A 20,571-nucleotide genomic window follows, 5' to 3' on the forward strand; every position below is an offset into this window, starting at 1 on the left:
CTCAGTCAGCGATTGGTTGAGAGGTCATTTCCTGTGCATTGAGAGGGAACTGGAAGTGTCAGAACAGGAGTTTTAGAGATTAGTTTAAAAAGCTTCTCAACTAAAGACGACTTCAAAACATGCTAAGAACATCGAGGGTCAGTGATGTGAACTGCCCCAAAAATGTCTGCATGGCGCGAATAACACGTGTAATGAAATATCAGTAAAAGATACCAGAATTCCTCTTTAAGGGGCTGTAGAAGATTAGAAAAACATGGCTGCTTTCTTCCAGATACTGAGCCACTCCTGTCCGGTACTGCAACTCGACTCCTTAAAGAGGTTGTTTCATGAAAAATATTCTAGTTTTTAAACCAGCACCTGGATCTGAATACTTTTGTAATTGCATGTAATGAAAAATTTAGAATAGCAACTGAGTTATTCAATAAAAATGTATCCGTATGGCGCCACCTGCTGTTAGTTTTTTTTTATTATTTCTTTGACTATTTTGATTATTTCATTGACAAGGCCGCACATGCTCCGTTTCATACTTCAACTGCTTCCTGAGCTGTGATAAGGACAGCTGGGACCAATGTAAAAAGCTAAAATCGGACATCATATAGGGCATGACAACCAAAAAAAGCCAGAACCAGCCCTGTACCTCACAGGGATCCAGAGATTTCCACATTAATTGCTCTGCTAGATTTATATCAAGCTGACAGTTCAAGGGGAGTGTCTTTTCTGCTGGAGCTCAGGGGGCGTGTCTCAGCTCTCCCTATCACAGTTCAGGAGGCGTGTCTATGCTCTGCCTATCACAGTTCAGGAGGCAGTTGAAGGCTGAAACTGAGCATGTGCGGCCTTCTCAGTGAGCAGGTCAAAGAAATATGAAAAAAAACAAGCAGCAGGTGGCGCTATACAGATACATTTTATTGACTAACTAAGTGGCGATGCTGAACTTTTAAATACATGCAATTACAAAAGTATTAAGATCCATGTGCTGTGGTTTTTTTTTCGTGGGACAACCCCTTTAAAAGGGAGTCTTTCACCTAATCTGAGCGTTTTAGACCGCTCAGATCAGGTTATAGACTCTTTGACCCTCATTACAAATCGCCGGCCGGCTGTCTTTAGTTGGCCGGCGCATTCGTAATATGAAAAGCTGTTCCTCTGCTCATAATGGGCAGAGCAGTGCGCAGGTGCGGGCCAGTTCCCAGCCCGCCGTCCTCTGGTGCCGCTCGTGACATCCACCGGCTGGAGGTGTGTTTTTCTGGGCACATGGTCCAGTATCGGCGCCCCTGGGCACCTTCAGAGGCTCATTGGCATAAGTTTAAAAAGTGTTATTTTCATGATCTGGACGAGGGACGCAGAAGAGAAAGGTACGATTGTAATGAGGGTCAAAGAGTCTATAACCTGATCTTTCACGCTCAGATTAGGTGAAAGACTCCCTTTAAGTGCAGGTTCCACTTTTGATTTATACCGATCTCACACCTCCAAGTATCCTCCTGCTGCTTCAGTGTCTTATAGACAACACTCTTCTACTTTGCGTTCTAAAAGGCATAGTCCTTACAAAGCACACTAAGGTTTGGTTCACATCATGTTCATGGCCTCTGTGTAACGTATATGCCGCTATGTTGAATAGATGCGATGGAGGCCATACGGTGACATCTGTCACTAATAGAGTCCCAATGGCGAAAAAAAATAAAAATACATTTGGACACTAACTAGATATCAATGAATGAATAGTGAACGCTCTACTACGCTATTACATCCTCTTTGTTTAGCGGTATTCCAGGGTATACCAACCAGACGGAGGCAAAGAGGACTGTCTTTTGCTTTCAGTCCGGCAAAAGTAGTCCTATGGACACACTTAGCGTGTATGTCAGGAGCTGAACATACATGAAAAACATGATGTCAACCAAGCTTAACCTGCCGAAGGACCCGCCCCCGAGGAGCTCATCAGCTCCCTCTAGTGGTGACTGACAGAGCTCTGCACCATGAAAATACATAAATACATTTTTGTAGTGGAGAACACTGCACCATGGGATATGGGCTTAGTTTTCAGTGGGGTAAGGGAGCACGCAAATATATATAGAGTTTAAAGGTGAACCTACACTTAGGGTGCCTCCTTGACGGATTTATTTTTTATTTTTTTAAAGAAATTTAACACATTGTACAACAGAGAAAGAAAAGAGTTCATTAAGTGCTGTCTATCTGCACGTCTCCTCCAATCTATAAGACATCTCCCATAAGATCAGGTCCCCCCTTACATATTGTACAGCTGAAGGTCATACATCATTCAGCCCCTGTATCTGGGCCCGCAGAATGGCACATAACACCCATTATTGCAAATATGTTCCCTGAAAAACATTACAATAGCGAAAATGGGGACTTTGGCATTTATTCATTTTTGTGAGAGCGGCACACGGTACAAAAGGTGCTTGGGAGGGGGCGGAATTGTTCAGTTCTCGGACTGAGGGAAAGACAACGCTATGGAAGCTTATTAGAAAAGGCCTGGGGGCAAGAGTCATGGTGTCAATCTAGACTGTGATACACCACCTATAAAAGAGCAGCTGCCATATTAACCCAATGCTTAAAGGGTGTGTATGCTATAGGAACCGGCATTATTTACTGCCTCAATGCATCAAAAAGCAAAAAAAGTGCAACTTTGCAAAAAAATCTGCTGCTTTATGCATGCAGCTCCTATGTGAAACTGTCTCTTAAAGGAGTTTTCCAACTTTTATACTGATGCCCTATCTTCAGAACAGGTCATAAGTAACTAGTCAGCGGGGGGTCTGACACTCAGGACCCTTCCCCATCAGCTGTTTAATGAGGCCGCAGCCTTCTCATAGCTTACCTTGAATAGGGCAGAGCTGTAGGATCCGACTACACGGGGATTGTGTGTAGTCTGTAACCATGGAGATCTGTACAATGGAGTTTTCATCGGGACTACTTTCACAGTTGTTTTGAGACACACCGGAGCAGGTTGCAAAAGTATATACACCCTTTAAGGGGGTCCATCTGTGAACCATGTACAACTAACCTGTCATAAGTAAAGACTCCGCCCCCCCCAAAAAATGGCTAGATGAATTGAGTTGGCAGGTAGTCATCCCGTCATTTTACAGAAACACGTCTACTTTACACAAATTCAGATAACAGATCTTGCACGTTGTTCACATGGTGTATGCACAGCACTAATGATCAGGTCACTATTGATTCCATATTTGTGCTGGATAAAAAAAAAAGCAACTTTTTTAAATAAGGTCAGAAAAACCCTCGCTTAATAATTTTTTGTATAATATTATGGACAGACATATCTAATAATGATAAAACTGTGACTACCTACAGCCACCACAAGGGGGAGCTTACAACATCCTGTTTATACATTGATCTCTACAGTAACAGTATGCAGTGAGCTCCCCCTGGTGGTGGCTGCAGGAACATCAAATTTTATCATGTATATCTGTGTAGGGGATTTGGGGTTCTGTATCCGAAAAGAAACAGAGCTCCAGCGCCTATAAAGATAATATAAAGGGCAGAATGCTGGATGTTTTATAGGAGATTTGTTTTAATGACAGCCAAGAAAAGAATGGACAAACCTATTCTATATGCTGGCAGAAGGAAGCATGCGGAGAAAAGCAAAACATGGAGAAAACTTCCATTTGCATTTTAACAGGAAGTAGTTTGCGCATCGGCAAATGCTTCCTCCATGTTCCACCTCAAGTAATTGTATTCTGAGTTCCTGTAGATTTCTGAATGATAAACTTGTATTTCTGCAATACTTCCCAAGGCCCTGTTCCCATTACATTTGTGCCTACCATTAGAGATGCATGTTGGGAGGATTTCGGGACACACACCTCCAATGGAAGGCCGAGACAATATGGCGCTGTACAGGCTTACAGTGGCTGCCCAAAGAACATGCAAGACAAGCATGTCATAGCATGTAAAATGAACACGCCAACCCCAATAAGAGGAGGAGAAGTATCGGTAGGCCATGTACTGATCAGATAGGGAGGCACTTCCTGGGCGAGGGGGTTACAAATCCTCTCACGATCGATAGGGTGGAGTCTATCCAGGAAGTGGGAGGTGCCCCTTACCGATTTCTGCCCATCCTATTTTCCAGTCATTATTCTATGCTACATTCACACTGGAGAAACTTTTTGATAAATTTTGGGCCATAAATACAACACCCCCCCCCCCCATTTATATAACAGGAATAGCCTCCATCAATCACATATTGTAAGATACTAGGAAGCAACCAACGTAAGTCATGATGAAATGTTGCGGACACAGTCAATATGGCGGCCACCTTCATGAACCATTATTTTTTGTGTTTTTGGGGGTGCACTGGTTTATTAAACCAACATACAGACTTGGGGGTGAAACAGCTTCTATATTACTACTTAAAATATATCTCTGCTTCCTCGACGGGGGATTCGCCGCCACCCGATAGATTTAGGCAGGGTAGCCTACAATTCCTGATCGTACTTTTTCCGCATCTGCCAGGACGTCCACGTCTTCCATGAGTCTGGGTGGCGACCCTACACCCCACACAACTGTGTGGCCGGGGGTGGCTGTGCATATATAGGACCTCTGCGCTACGGCGCAATGGGCTTAGTTGGGCAGCTTTAAATAAAAATGATACAAAGTTAAAAGATAATAAAAATCGGAATTTCCCATATTAACATTAATATGTACTAAAAACAAAAAGAGCACAGTAGTGAGAAGTCTGCTTGTAGCGGTGTCCTCACCACTGTATCTTAATGCTGCAAGCATGTGCAAGAGCGCAACGATGGCGGAGAATGAGCCGGGACGTCCACCTCCTTCCCCCTCCACATCTGAACAGAGACGGACAAAATGTAGAAAAAAGGAAACTATTCGGCCATGATGCCACAGCGTTGTCTTGGAGGGAGCACTTCTGAGCGGTTGGGCCAGTCTTAGCTTGGTCTAGTTGATGTTAGAGTTTATACGGCCGGCGGGGAAGAGAGGGGGCGGAGGCGGCAGATGGTGCGATGGCGGAGGCATGCTGTGTGGGAGAGAGTGCAGGAGGGGCAGAGAGAGAGGATGCTGGGGCAAAGTGGGGGAGAGGCCGGGGCTGGACTGGCTCGGTGAGTTGCCGCTTTGTGATGAGGCGGAGAGACTCGCTGCTGTTCCAGGACTCCCGGGAGTAGGGGGGTTCCCGCCTTGGAAGCACTTTTCCCTGTGAGCTTTGAGCATGTTGGAAAACCGGAAGCGCTGTCCGCACACGCTGCAGGGGTAAGGCTTCTCTCCAGTATGCGTCCGGCGGTGGCGCTTCATGTTAGGCCGACTGGTGAAGCTCTTGCCGCAGATCTCGCAGATGAAAGGTTTCTCTCCTAAAGTGAAGAAAACAGGGGGATAACAAAACCCTGGGAAGACCATCACAATCGGTGACCCCCTACACCCAAAGGTGGAGAAGTTAAAATGTACAAGAAAGGGGTTAAATAAAGTAAATTAATTACAAAAAAATCTAAAAGAAAATAAACCTACATCCAGAGCTGCATTCAGAATTCAGTGCGTTGTGGGATCTCAGTTTGGGTCAGTTTACTGACTTCAGAGTAGTCTACATTGGTCACATTTATTGTTAGTGCAGCTCTGGAGCTGACTGGAGTAGAAGACAGAATGAGACTCATTTACAGCGGTGGTGTTAATTCCGGGTTTGAGATCCGGGCCATTTAAGGCTACTTTCACACTAGCGTTCTGAACGGATCCGATCATAATAATGCAGACGGAGGCTCCGTTCAGTACGGATCCGTCTGCATTATTTTAGCATATAAAAGCTAAGTGTGAAAATAGCCTCGTACGGATCCGTCCAGACTTTCAATGTAAAGTCAATGGGGGACGGATCCGCCTGAAGATTGAGCCATATTGTGGCATCTTCAAACGGATCCGTCCCCATTGACTTACATTGTAAGTCTGGACGGATCCGCACGCCTCCGCACGGCCAGGCGGACACCCGAACGCTGCAAGCAGCGTTCAGCTGTCCGCCTGTCCGTGCGGAGGCGAGCGGAGCGGAGGCTGAACGCCGCCAGACTGATGCAGTCTGAGCGGATCCGCTCCATTCAGACTGCATCAGGGCTGGACGGCTGCGTTCGGGTCCGCTCGTGAGCCCCTTCAAACGGAGCTCACGAGCGGACCGACGAACGCTAGTGTGAAAGTAGCCTAATACATCAGTTTCGGACGGATCCGGTTGTGTTAAATCAGAGATGCAAAACCTGCAGCCCTCCAGCTGTTGCAAAACTACAACTCCCACCATGCCTGGACAGTATACAGCTATTAGGACATGCTGGGAGTTGTAGTTTTGCAACAGCTGGGGGGGGCGGCAGGTTGAGCATCCCTGTGTTAAATGAAAACTGAACAAACCAGATCCAGTATAAAAATCATTAAGGCAATGGCCGCAGGTCCAGATTTTTTGGCAACAAAATGGATCAGATTTGTTCCGTTCCGCAAATCGGACACAAAACTCGCAGTTTGCATAAATTTTGTGTCCAGCACCAAATCAGATGCATATTTACCGTATGCGTTCCTGATCAGTCTTGTCCCCATTGACAATGAATGGGGCGGACAAAACTGATCTGTTTAATTCCAGTTTTGAGACCCTCAGCCGGATGTCCAAACCGGAATTGACAAAGCAGATGTGAAAGTAGCCTCATCTGCCAGGGTCAGCGATGACTTCCAACTGAGAATCTGAAGCAAATATAAAAAACAGTGGCAATTTTCCAGAGCCCTGGTCTCACACTTGTGGCTTTCCATCTATTACATAACTACATCCCCTAAAAGACCCTGACAGCTGCAGGCTGAGAGTCGTAGTTTTATAGTTTGGACACTACTCCCTAGGTAGACATTTGGTGCACGCCGCTCTGCTAGCGCCTTGCATAAATAGTACAAGGAACGATGTGAAAAGATTCTAGCTTCCTGCAGCCACCACTAGAGGGAGCTCACTGCATAAAGTTTATCCATTAACCCCTTAGTGACCAGCCTGTTTTGGACCAAGCGTTTTTCTTCCTTTTTTCATCGTTGCGTTCCAAGAGCTATAACTCCTTTTTTTCTGTCTATATAGCTTTATGAGGGCTTGTTTTTTGCGGGAAAAGTTGTAGTTTTTAATGGCGCCATTTTGGGGTACACAACTTTCTGATTAACTTTTATTAACTCTTTCTAGGAGGGAGATGGAAAAAACAGCAATACTGCCACTGCGTTTTTACGTTTACACATTTTATGGTGTTAATTTTTGGGTATAAATAACATAATATCTTTATTCTCTGGGTCACTACGATTACAGTGATACCAAAGATATCTTTTTTTTTTTCCGTTTTACTACTTTTTTGCAATAAAACCCCCCTTTTTTTTTTAAAAGAAAAAAAAAAAAGGTTTTTGCATTGCCGCTTCCCAAGACCCATAACTTTTTTCTTTCTATGAAGTTGTGTGAGGACTTGATTTTTGCGAGACTACTTGTATTTTTCATTGGTATCATTTTGGAGTAAATGGCGCTTTTTGATTGCTTGTTATTATGTTTTTTCGGTGGCAACTAAGAATAAATGAGCAATTCTGTCTTTTTTTTTTTTTTTAAAGGCGTTCACCGTAGGGGATAATTTACGGGATATTCATGTAGTCCGGGTCGTTACGGATGCGTCAATACCAAACATATGGAGGAGATTTTTATTTTGCTGGTGCGAGCTGTTAGAGCCGGGCCCCCGCTCCACGCAAAAAAGCGGCGAAATAGCCTAATGCCCCTTAGTGACTGCCGTAAAAAGGCGTATGGGTGGTCACTAAGGGGTTAAAAGGGAACCTGTTGCAATGAAAATGCAATGTAAGCGACAGGCAGCATGTTACAGAGCAGGAGGAGCTGAGGAGATTGAAATATAGATTTATGGGAAAATATTCAGTATAAGTTTAAATTTTAATTCCTGCTCATTCTGCGCTTTGAAGTCCAGGAGGCGGTCCTATCAGTGATTGACAGCTCTATCTGTATACACAATCCTAGAGGGCAGGCTGTCAATCACTGATCGGACCGCCTCCTGGACTTCAAAGCCCAGAATGAGCAGGAATATAAATTAATAAAATACCAGTTAGGGCTCCTGCATACGACCGTATGTATTTTGCGGTCGGCAAAAAACGGATCCACAAAAAATATGGATGACATCCGTGTGCAACGGAACAGCTGGCCCTTCATAGAACAGTCCCATCCTTGTCCGGACAATAATAGGACATGTTCTATTTTTTGCGGAACGGAAATATGGACATACGGAAACGGAATGCACACGGAGTAACTTCCATTATTTTTGCGGACTCATTGAAATTAATGGTTCCGCATACGGTCCGCAAAGAAAAAACAAAAAAAAACAACGGAATGGAGCCCTTATACTGAATATTTTCCCACAAAATATATATATCTATATGATAGTAAATCTACACGGTAGGGAGTAGAAGACAGCGGGAAGGATGTTACTGAGAGGAGGGTGATGAAGGTGAGAAGGCGGCCATCTACAGGGTGAGATATGAGAATTAGGGGAGGGCTAATGAGAGGAGGGGGAAGGATTTTGGAAGGTGGGGCACCAGATGGACAGAGTCACATAATTATGCTAGGAAACAGAAGGATGTACGCTGGTCTCTGTACAGTTATAGGGACATTCTGGTTGGGAGGAGTTATCCCCTATCCACAGCATTGGTGGGGGTCCTACTGCTCACGAAAACCCCTCGGGGCCCCCCGAAATGAATAAGGAGGCAGGTTGGGCATCCACATGTTTGCACAGAAAGAAAAGGTTTTGTGCCAGCGACTTGCGAGTATGACGTCTATTGCTCACTCACGTACAATACTGGCACAAGTGTGACAGACTGTCAGCGCTGGGGGAAGCGTGGACGTGTAGCTGCTGCAGGCGACTGAAGTGCTTCATATTACATGGGCATGCACATTGCCACTCCATTCATTTCTATACGGCAGTGATGGCTAACCTCCGGCACTCCATCTTTGGTGAAACTACTACTCCCAGCATGCGCCATTCATTTCTATAGGGGTTCTGGAGACAACCGAGTACAGCATAGCAATGAATGGAGTGGCAGCGCACATGCCCGACCTGACGCCCCATTCATTTTAGGAGGTACGGGGTATCCATTCTTGTGATCGGTGGGGGATAGAAGATAACTGGAATACCATTGTAATAAACATTTCTATAGATGAAGATCCTCCTCCATCCTCCATACACTTTCTAGATAAAATAAGCAAGAAGTGACGCAAGGACGGCGCGGGGCAATATACAGAATCTGCCACCGCTGCCCTAGAAAGCTCCTCCAGAGCCTAGGAAATGAGCCGCGATATAACAAAACAGGAGATGAATGGGGGTTATTAAGATCATATTTCTATATAAAGGTCACGCTAATCCCCCCCCTCAGGCGATTCCCTGTCCTCATTAGACAGATGCTCGCTCTCCACCGACTGCGCCGGAGTGCTCCATACTGCAAGACGGGGGGTGTACAGAAAAACGCAGCACTTAGAACATGTATCTCACATTATTACCAGAAGATGCAGCATAAAGGATACAGAAGGAGACGGAGGGACAGGGTAAAGATGGCGATGCAGAGGTGAGGGGGCAAATACTGGGAAGAGAGGACAAATGAGCCCTGCTGTACAGGGGTAGGAATGGGGCAACAAAACGGACAAGGGCACAGGGCTGGAGAGCGGCATCTATCACTCAGGTGTGACCTGCGGGGTGAGGAATGGGGCTGTGTATGCAGAGTAGGGATTACACAATGATTATGCATGATACTGATCCCTATGGTGTTTATACAGGCAGTGCACACGGCCACCCATGAGGAGCGGCCAGCGCTCACGGCCACCCACAAGGAGCGGGCAGCATGCAAGGGCACCCACAAGGAGCGGGCAGCGTGCAAGGGCACCCATGATGAGAGGACAGTGCGCGCAGCAACCCACGACGAGCGGGCAGCGCACACAGCCACCCACAAGGAGCGGGCAGCTCTGGACGAGCTCTGCAGACATGTCATGAGGGCGGATGGTCCCTTCTTGGCAGGGGTGCAGTAATAATTTGTATCAGGACACTTCTTACCGGTATGGGTCTTCATATGTTCATCAAAATACTGTTTCATGTTGAAGTCTTTGCCGCACCACTGGCACATGAACTGCTTGTGCCCGATGTGTATGCTCATGTGCGACCGCAGCTGGTACTTGTACTGGAATCGCTCATGGCAGTTCTGCAGAGAAAAATAAAAATAAAGAAAACAATATTGTAAGGTCCCAAAGACGCAGTGAAGTCACAGCACAATAGACGCGGAGCCTCTGAGCTAAGAAAAAAATTCTAATAGAAAACTCTTCCAGAAACAGTGCCATTCTTGACCATAGGTCATGTTTGGTACTGCAGCTCAGCCTCATTCAAGTGAAAGTATATGAGCTTCCACACATGACCGGAGGACAAGAGTGGCCCCATTTATGGAAGAAAGCAGCCATGTTTTTCTATCCTCACAAAACATGAAAGAAAACCGCTATCTCCACCTTTGCAACCATTCTTTATCGTTTCAATCCATCTAAAATGAAGAATGGAGCACCTTCGCACCCAGTCTTAATGCACTGGCCTATGCATCTCCGGTGGTAACAGAAAAAGAAACCCAGTGAAGTTCTGACCCTGTGGTCATCTATACGTCCCCTACATGACTTCAGGATCAGACTACACAGGGTATGTTTGTAGTCTGTTACCATGGAGATGCATAAGACTGCAGAGCTGTTGCAAATGCAAAACAATTTTGTGCTCCGAAATTTTTTTTAATTTACACAATTTTTCTAAGCGGATTCATTTTTCTTTCAATTATTTTTACAAGGACATAGTAGGAAGGACTTCATAGAAAGGGATGTTTCAGTGGCATGAACTAGATTAATAAAAGGAGGAGAAAAACTGGGGTTGACAGTCTCCACAGCCTCCTCAAACAGCTGATCAGTGGGGGTCCCGGGTGTCAGACCCCAACCAATCAGATACTGATGACCTATCAGTTTAAAAATAGCTGGAAATCCCCTTTAAAGGGATTGTCTTTTTTACATTTTTAACTTTTCACTCAGACACCGGTAGCTGTGAAAAATCCCTACTTACCTGCCCCCCCTCCCCCACACCGTTCCAGCTCCATGGCTTCCAGACTCTGCCAACTTCTGCACAGTCCGCTACACTGCTGCAGCCAATGACTGACCTCAGTGGTGACCTGACCCCAAGCGGCACATCACTGCTGAATCAAATGCTGCTTGGGAACACGTCACCACAGAGGCCAGTCATTGGCTCCAGCGACACCGGTCTGTGCAGAAGATGACAGACGGGGACCGGAAGTCCAGTGAAGAGGGGTAGAATAGAGCAGCAGGGAGCGGGAGAGTATGGATTTCTCCACAGGTACCGCTGTTTGGGTGAAAAACCTAAAAAATAAAACTTGGAGAACTCCTTTAATGTAGAGTAATGCCCATAGGAAGACGTACACAACAGTAGGATCAATAACGCTGTGAAATACTCTGTATTTTTTGCGGACAGGACACAGTGTGCTGTCAGCATCTGTGTGTCTGTTCTGCAGCTCTGCATGTCCTATTCTTCTCCGTTTTGTGCACAAGAATAGGCATTGTTACAATGGGTCCACAAAAAGAAGGATCCCACACGGATGTCATCTGTGGACCACAAAATGCATATGGTCGTGTGAATGCACCCGAATCCATATGTTCTAGGTTGTAAGAGCAAACAAGCGGAGGAATCCTCATAGGAAGGTGTTCTGTCCGGTAAGAGGTAACTCTTTAAGAACAGGCGCTCAACAGTAAGAGTGGTACCGCTCATTGGAAGGGTTCTTTACAGTACTGTCATTCTGAGGAATACCTTCAGGAAGAGTCCGATTCTAGCCGCAGATTATCCCTAGGAAGGTGTTCTTTACTGTAAGCGCGCAATTCATTAAGTAATTATTGCAAAATCACCACAAACAACCGCCCTTCTGGTGATGTCTTCAGAAAGCTCTCGCCACTGAAGTGAACAAGCGTCTATAAAATATATTAGCACAAATGTCAGATACTTTGGAGTCTCACCTCACATTTAAAGGGTTTCTCCCCGGAGTGCTGCAGAGAGTGGACCTTCAGAGACATGCTACGTTTAAAGGATTTCCCACAGGTTTCACAGGTGAAAGGCATGTCCTTCGTGTGAGCTGTCAAAGCAGAAACAAGACCATCACTGTCATATTTATTGGGTTAGATCAGCAAAATTCTTACATTTTCTCAAAATCCTCATCCCTCTTATAGGTTGCAGATTTTCACTGAAGGCTAGGTGGCAAACGGAGAGGGCAGCCGGAACGGTCATCTGTCCAAGTAGGGGTATGGGGGGGGGGGGGGGTAAGTGGTGCATTAATGAGCAGTTTATGGAGCGCTGACCACAAACAATAGATGGAAATCCTATCTATTCACCAGAAATGAGTCCAGCGTTCTCGGGTGAGTCAGGTCTAACCACGCCCACGGACATTTGATTGACATATCGCCTGACCTGCCCACTTCCTTCCGAATCCCGCGCCTGTGCAGTATATACATTTCTTTGCATTGTAATATAATGAGGCTGGAAAGGAGAGAGCGTGCTGGGATGAAAGCGTGCATGCGCAAAATTAAGGGCTGCCATCCTGCCTACGTTGTAAAGGAAATGTATCGTAAAAAAATAAATAAATAAAATTACCTATTGTAGGTCAAGTTTTTGTTAAACATTTTCTTCTACAAATATATGGCTATTCTTTTTAGTTTCCATGTAATTATAATAATAAAAAAAAAAAAAAATACTGAAATCCTGCAGTTTTAATTCTGACCACTGAGCCTCAATCATAGGCCGACACTTCCAGCCCGTAGAGATCACTGGCAGCACTACAATAACAAACAACACCTATATATAGATAACACAGGATCTACCATTCACAATAGGTGATGTCAGAGCGTATGTATTCTCACTCCCTGCACACTGACCTCTACACAGGTCACGCAGCCTGCCCACAACACCCTCTGCACAGGTCACGCAGCATGCCCACAACACCCTCTGCACAGGTCACGCAGCCTGCCCACAACACCCTCTGCACAGGTCACGCAGCATGCCCACAACACCCTCTGCACAGGTCACGCAGCATGCCCACAACACCCTCTGCACAGGTCACGCAGCATGCCCACAACACCCTCTGCACAGGTCACGCAGCATGCCCACAACACCCTCTGCACAGGTCACGCAGCATGCCCACAACACCCTCTGCACAGGTCACGCAGCATGCCCACAACACCCTCTGCACAGGTCACGCAGCATGCCCACAACACCCTCTGCACAGGTCACGCAGCATGCCCACAACACCCTCTGCACAGGTCACGCAGCATGCCCACAACACCCTCTGCACAGGTCACGCAGCATGCCCACAACACCCTCTGCACAGGTCACGCAGCATGCCCACAACACTCTCTGCACAGGTCACGCAGCATGCCCACAACACTCTCTGCACAGGTCACGCAGCATGCCCACAACACTCTCCCAAAGTAGCGAGTGAGTCCTCTCCAGAACACAGATGTCTGTGGTCCATGTGACTGCTGTAACGCAAATCTCTGAATGCTGCTCACAACAGCTCACACCCCCATAATCAGGTACAGAAAAAAAAAAAATAAAAAAAAAAAAAAAAAAAATCTACCATCAAAATATAAAACAGATTAGAAGAAAAAGTGTGTCACTACCTTGTTTTAGCTGGTAAAAAAAAATAAAAAAATGTAACCTTTAAAATGCATTTGTAAAAGTAGATTCAATTTAGAAAGAAAATAAAAGATGGTGTTCTTTTTAGGGTACTTTTACACTAGCGTTAAAGTTTTGCGGTATTTTCTCCGGCCAAAATTCTGGAACACTTGCCGGAATGTCGGATCCGGCATTATTTTCCATTGAAATGTATTAATGCTGGAACCGGTACCAAGTGTTCCAAAAAAACTGATCAGTTTTTCCGGCCTGCGCATGCGCAGACCCTCAAAAATTTTAAAAAAGTCAATATCGGATCTGTTTTTCCAGATGACACCGTAGAGACTAGGGATCGACCGATATTGATTTTTTAGGGCCGATACCGATAATTTGTGAACTTTCAGGCCGATAGCCGATAATTTATACCGATATTCTGGGAATTTTCATTTAAAAAAAATAAATAAAAAATTCCCACAAACCTGCTGAAAATTAATGTTTATTGTTAATGTGTATTTATTTTATTTTTTGTAAATCTTTCTTTTTCATTTATACTTAATATTTTGGTGTTTTATTTTTATAACTTTTTTTTTTTTTGTTTGTTTTTTTACAAACTTTTAGCCCCCTTAGGGACTAGAACCCTTGTCCTATTCACCCTGATAGATCTCTATCAGGGTGAATAGGAGCTCTCACTGTCCCTGCTGGTCTGTGCTTTGTGCACACAGCAGCATGGAGCTTACCATGGCAGCCAGGGCTTCAATAGCGTCCTGGCTGCCATGGTAACCGATCGGAGGAGCAGGGGAGAGGGGATCCTGTGGGGGAAGGGGGGGGCGCACTGCGCCACCAATGTTTTTAATACTGGGGTGGGGGTGCGCACTGCGCCACCAATGCTTAATACTGGGGGGAAGGGGGGGGGGACTGCACCAATGTCTAATACTGGGCTTGGGGGGGCGCACTGCGCCACCATTGAAGCTTAATCTCCAATTTATTCATATACAGGAGGCGGGAGCTGGCTGCAGTATCACATAGCCGACTCCCGACCTCTATGAGCTGTAGCTGCGATCCGCGGCACCTGAGGGGTTAACTACCGCAGATCGCAGCTACAGCTCATAGAGGCCGGGAGCCGGCTATGTGATCCTGCAGCTCCCGCCTCCTGTATATGAATAAATGAGAGATTAAGCTTCATTGGTGGCGCAGTGGCCATAGCTCCTCCCCTCCTCTTGTCCCCTGTCCTTTCATTGGCGGCAGCGGCACAGGGGGAGGAGACACTGCTCCTTCTCCCCTGTGCTGCTAAGGGGAACACGGAGAGCGCTGTCAGCAGCGCGATCTGTGTTCCCCATACGCTATCGGAATATCGGCAAAATAAATGCCGATACCGATATCGTTCAAAATCCTCAATATCGGCCGATAATATCGGTAAATCCGATAATCGCCTGCCGGATTCCTCTAACGCAAGTGTGAAAGTACCCTTAGCAGAATTTTCTAATTTCAAAGAATTAAAAGGAGTTGTCCAGAATGTCACCATTGATGGCCTATCCTCGGGACAGGATATCGATACTTAACCCTTTCACGTCTGCAATCTGTATATATACGTGATAGTTGCACATACCCCGTGCAGCTACCACGTATATATACGTTCTGGCAGCTCTTTAATCCAAGCGCTGCAAAACGCTTGGATTAAAGCTTCTGCCCCTGCCCTGTATGCTGTCACGGACAGCATACAGTGCAGTAATGCCGGCAAGGGACCAATCAGAGTGGCCCCTTGCCGGCAATCGATCCGATTGGTTAGTCTGTGCAGACTAACCAATCGGATCGCGGCAGCGTTAAAATGCCGGTTTCAGGCTCTGATCTGCGCTCTGCAGATCAGAGCCTGAAATCGGTAAGGTGTCCTCGTGCCCCCCGATCCTCCAAGCCTTTGGTGTGCCTCTCTGTGGTCCCCCCCATCTGTGCCCCGCTGACCTGTGCCACCATGGAGATCTGTGCCTCCTGCGCAGCTGCGCTGATCTCCTTCCTGCCCTGATGCGGTCCACCCCCTCCCCGCCCCCTGCATTAATTTTCTGGCCGCCCCCCCCCCCCAGCGCTGCCCCCGATTCCCCATTCTGTGTGCGATGGCGGCGGCTCCATTCCTGAGCCGCCGCCATCAGCAGAGAGTGTCAGCTCTATGCTGACACTCTCCTGTAACCCGATAGATGCTGCGGTTGCGGCATCCATCGGGTTAACAGAGGGAGGGGGCTCCCCCTCTCCACCATCGGGGCTGCAGCGCTGTGATTGCAGCGCCCGATGGTTGCCATGGCAACCGGACGCTTTGCAAAAGCGTCCGGTTGCCATGGCAAAGGCGTCCAGTGCTGCCACCTACAGGCAGTCTGGAAGTATTATACTTTGCAATGCAAGAGCATTGCAAAGTATAGTACAACTATCAGCCCCACTGGATCTTCAAGATCCAAGAGGGAACTGATAAAAAAAAAGTGAAAATAATAAAAGTAAAAATAAATCAATAAATAAATAAAAATGTAAACAAAAAAAAAGACATTGCCTTTTCCTATAAAAAAATGAAAAAATAAAATAAAATACACATATTAGGTGTCACCGCGTCCGTAACGACCGTCTCTATAAATATATCATGTGATGGACCCCATCCGATAAACACCATAAAAATAAATTTAAAAAAAACTGTGCCAAAAAAGCTATTTTTGTCACCTTACATCACAAAAAGTGCAACAGCAAGCGATCAAAAAGGCTTATGACCCCCAAAATAGTATCAATCAAACCATCACTTCGTCCCGCAAAAAATGATACCCTATTTAAGACAATCGCCCAGAAAATAAAAAAGCTATGGCTCTCAGACTATAGAGACACTAAAACATCATTTTTTTGGTTTCCGAAATGCTATTATTGTGTAAAACTTAAATAAATAAGAAAAAGTATACATATTAGATATTGCCACGTCCGTAACGATCTTCTCTATACAACTATCACATGACCTAACTCCTCAGATGAACGCTGTGAAAATGAATAAATGAAAACTGTTCCAAAACAGCCAATTTTTGGGTCACCTTGCCCCATAAAGTGTAATAATGAATGATCAAAAAATCCTATGTACCCAAAAATGATACCAATAAAAACCTCAACACTTTCTGCAAAAAACGAGCCCCTGCACAAGACGATCGGCAGAAAAATAAAAAACATATGGCGTTCAGAAAACCAATCCAGCACAATCTGCCTTCCAAAAACCGTATGGCATTCCTTTCCTTCTGCGCCCTGCCGTGTGCCCGTACAGCAGTTTACGACCACATGTGGGGTGTTTCTGTAAACCGCGGAATCAGGGTAATAAATATTGAGTTTTGTTTGGCTGTTAACCCTCAATGTGTTAAAGAAAAAAAATATATAAAATGGAAAATCTGCCAAAAAAGTGAAATTTTTAAATTTCATCTCCATTTTCCTTTAATTCTTGTGGAACGCCTAAAGGGTTAACAAAGTTTGTAAAATCAGTTTTGAGTAACTTGAGAGGTGTAGTTTCTATAATGGGGTCATTTATGGGGGTTTCCACTATGTAAACCCCACAAAGGGACTTCAGACCTGAACTGGTCCTTAAAAAGTGGGTTTTGGAAATTTTCTTAAAAATTGTAAGAATTGCTTCTAAACTTCTAAGCCTTCTAACGTCCTAAAAAAATAAAATGACATTTCCAAAATGAGTCCAACATAAAGTAGACATATGGGGAATGTTAAGTAACAAATATTTTATTAGGTATCACTTTCTGTTTTAGACGCAGAGAAATGGAAATTTGGAAAATTGTGAATTTTTCCTAATTTTTGGTAAATTTGGGATTTTTTCATAAATAAAGGTGAAATATATTGACTCAAATACATGACTATCATGAAGTACAATGTGTCACGAGAAAACAACCTCAGAATGGCGTGGATAAGTAAAATTGTACCAAAGCTATTACCACATAAAGTGACGCATGTCAGATTTGTAAATTTTGACCTGGACACTGGGGCATCAATGACCCTTGGTCATGAAAGGGTTAATTGGCAGGACCCACAGATCATCTGTTTCAGGGCATCACAAGTGCTGATACAGTGAAGCGGATGGAGCTGGTTACTGTAGTATGCGTTTCCGTGGGGGCAGCGCTGCAGTACCCAGCTCTGTCCACTACAAATAGATGGAGCTGTACTTCCAGCACCAAAGCTACTGCAAAACAGCTGATGGGCAGGGGGTGCGGGGCGTCGGACCCCCACCAATCAGATATTAATGACCTATCCTGAGGATAGGCCATCAATATTAAAATCCTTTATAGGGCTAGTCTCATCTGAGACACTGGTGGCATATCGCTAGGATACACAACCAATGTCAGGTATGTGCAGTTCCCAGAGGTGGGACCTACACCTATCCCAAGAACTGGCCCCCGAAAGTGGAGGAGAACGCACAGCACACGTGCGGTGTTCTTTCCAATTCTTTTCTATGGGAGTTCTGAAAATAGCCGAGCAAGCGTGCTCAGCTATTTTCGGCAGTGCCATAGAAGTGAATGGAGAGCGCACTGTGCAAGCGCTGAGAACGCTCCATTCACTTTTACAGGACTGCTGGAGATAGCTGAGCCAGTACCCGGCTATCTTCGGCAGTCTCATAGGAATGAATGGAAAGCGCACTGTGCAAGCGCTGAGAACGCTCCATTCACTTCTACAGGACTGCTGGAGACAGCTGAGCCAGTACCTGGCTATTTTTGACAGTCCCATAGAAATTAAGGCAGGGCGGCTGGGCATGCACATCTGCTCTCCGCTGACTTCAGGGGTCTCGTTCTGGAGACAGGTGCTGATCCCAGAGGTAGGCATATCCAAGCTATGAGACTACAACTATACCTTTAATTGTAGGCCCCCTCCCACCCTTTTCTTCTCAGAGAACACCCCAGTTCACCGCTTATATAGATTCCTTTGCTCTGAGATCGAGAACTAATAGGTGACAGATTATCAAATATTTTCGATCTAGGAAAAGTATGTAAACCTTACTTGTGCGAGTTAAGAACGCTCATGTAGAAAGCCCAAAAATAAAACGTCAGCACAAAACCTATATAATTTCCTAACTGCTTCCCTCTGCTCCGTCTTCCACAGTTTATCGTAGGGCTGGATTATCAGATGTCAGAGTAAAGGAATTCTGCCCCCAGCAGCACCGAGCACTCAGGAACTCCTAGCGCTGTACAGGAATGAGCACCCGATCACCCATCAACCCCGGGCAGGAGACGCAATGCTGCCACACGGGTCACAAGCCAAATGATTCACGTCATATGTCCAGGAAAATGGGATCAGGCCTCAGGGTGACGGTTCCCGAGGTCATTACTCACCGACAAGGTGCTTTCGTACGTGAGCCATCGTGTAGAATTTCTTCTCACAGATGTCACAAGAAAATTTTTTCTCTGCGTAGCCGTGGACGATCTTATTGTGTTCATGGAGGGACCAGAGCTTCTTAAAGGTTTTCCCGCATGTTAAACACTGCAAGGCAAGGAAGACTGTTGTCACACTACTTCACAAGCAAGAAAAAAAAAAAAAAATATACTATATAAAGAAAAAAATAAAAAATAAATTAATTATATATATTATACACACACACATATATATACACACAAATATAAAAATATAAAATTAAATTATAGATTACTAAAAATTATATATAAAATTATAAATACTAAAATGATAAATACCGTAAGTATAAGAAAAATGCAATATTAAAAAAGTTAAAAAATAGCAAAAATCTAAAATTATATGGAATAAAATTGTAAATAAGTTGTAATATATAATTTTATTTGGTTTATATTTTCGAATTATAATGTAAAAATAGAAAAAATCTGATCTAATAAATTTATAAAGTAAAAACTATATAAACTGATCTATACAAGTATAAACTGATATATAATAGTATGAAAATATATAAAATTAAAAGCAGAAATCGAAAATTATAATATAACTAAACAAAAATTTATATTAAATTATTATATTAATAAAATAGGAAAATAATATAAAAATGTAAAACGTAATAGCAAAAACTTTTTCTTCTACTTTTTGTAATTTTTGCACATGGCTGCAGTTCTCTCTTGCATACACAGAATACACACAAATATTATGGAATAACACAGTCCTGACGCCTTCTGTCCATTTTGCACCTGAAGTACATGTTTTGTGACCAAATACATTAAATCCTGGTAAGAATTATTTGTACAGAGGTCGTATTGAGGTCGGCCAATTTGCAAAGGCCTGGAAACAAAGGCGCCTAAGTTTTGGGTCTATTTTTATTGATGTCTATACAAGGTCGTTTCAGAGTCTGCCCATGTATATACCAGATTCCTACTTTTTAACCATCCGTAGGATTTTTTCGGGGTTCATTTGGAAGCGGGCGAAGCCTAGACTGGCCTATTCCTTGCTCACACTCCCTAAAAACAAAGGGGGGCTTCGGCTTACCCGATTTAAAAACGTACTACAAGTCAACTCAACTGACCCTCCTCATTGAATTAAAGAATCCTAATGTCACTAAATTAGGTTGCCAAATAGCCCGACATATCCTTACACCATCTGAGCAGGCCAAACTTTGGATCATAAAACCTGGTCTTACTTGGGGCGTTGATTTCCCTCTATCACTTAGCAGCGGCCCTTTCATTCAACTTCCCAACTACCCCATCTCCCCTCCTGCGTCTGCGTCTCCTGCCTTACTTTTTTTATTTAAACTATTCAGGCGTTTTGGGTGTATCCTTAACGGGTGATATGCTGAAACTTCAAGAACCTCCTTCTCTGCAGGACCTCCAGACTTCACATTTAGCTATTAACTGGACATCCATACATTACTCTCACTTCTCCCTAATATGCCAGAAGTATACACAAGTTGCGCCTAGGAACTACACCCCTT

At 44.7% G+C, this 20,571-nt stretch overlaps 1 protein-coding gene across 1 annotated transcript in view; it reads right to left on the bottom strand.

The window, feature by feature from the left end:
* Positions 1–1,344: 1,344 nt before the first annotated feature.
* The window catches only part of ZBTB47 (zinc finger and BTB domain containing 47), a 55,582-nt gene continuing 36,355 nt past the window's right edge, over positions 1,345–20,571 (bottom strand). The window contains 4 exon segments of the mRNA XM_044294571.1: positions 1,345–5,324; positions 10,047–10,191; positions 12,038–12,153; positions 19,019–19,166. Coding sequence (XP_044150506.1) covers positions 4,918–5,324; positions 10,047–10,191; positions 12,038–12,153; positions 19,019–19,166 — 816 coding nt within the window. The 3' untranslated portion in view covers positions 1,345–4,917.

This window comes from Bufo gargarizans, chromosome 5 (assembly GCF_014858855.1).
Source record: "Bufo gargarizans isolate SCDJY-AF-19 chromosome 5, ASM1485885v1, whole genome shotgun sequence".
Taxonomy (NCBI): domain Eukaryota; kingdom Metazoa; phylum Chordata; class Amphibia; order Anura; family Bufonidae; genus Bufo; species Bufo gargarizans.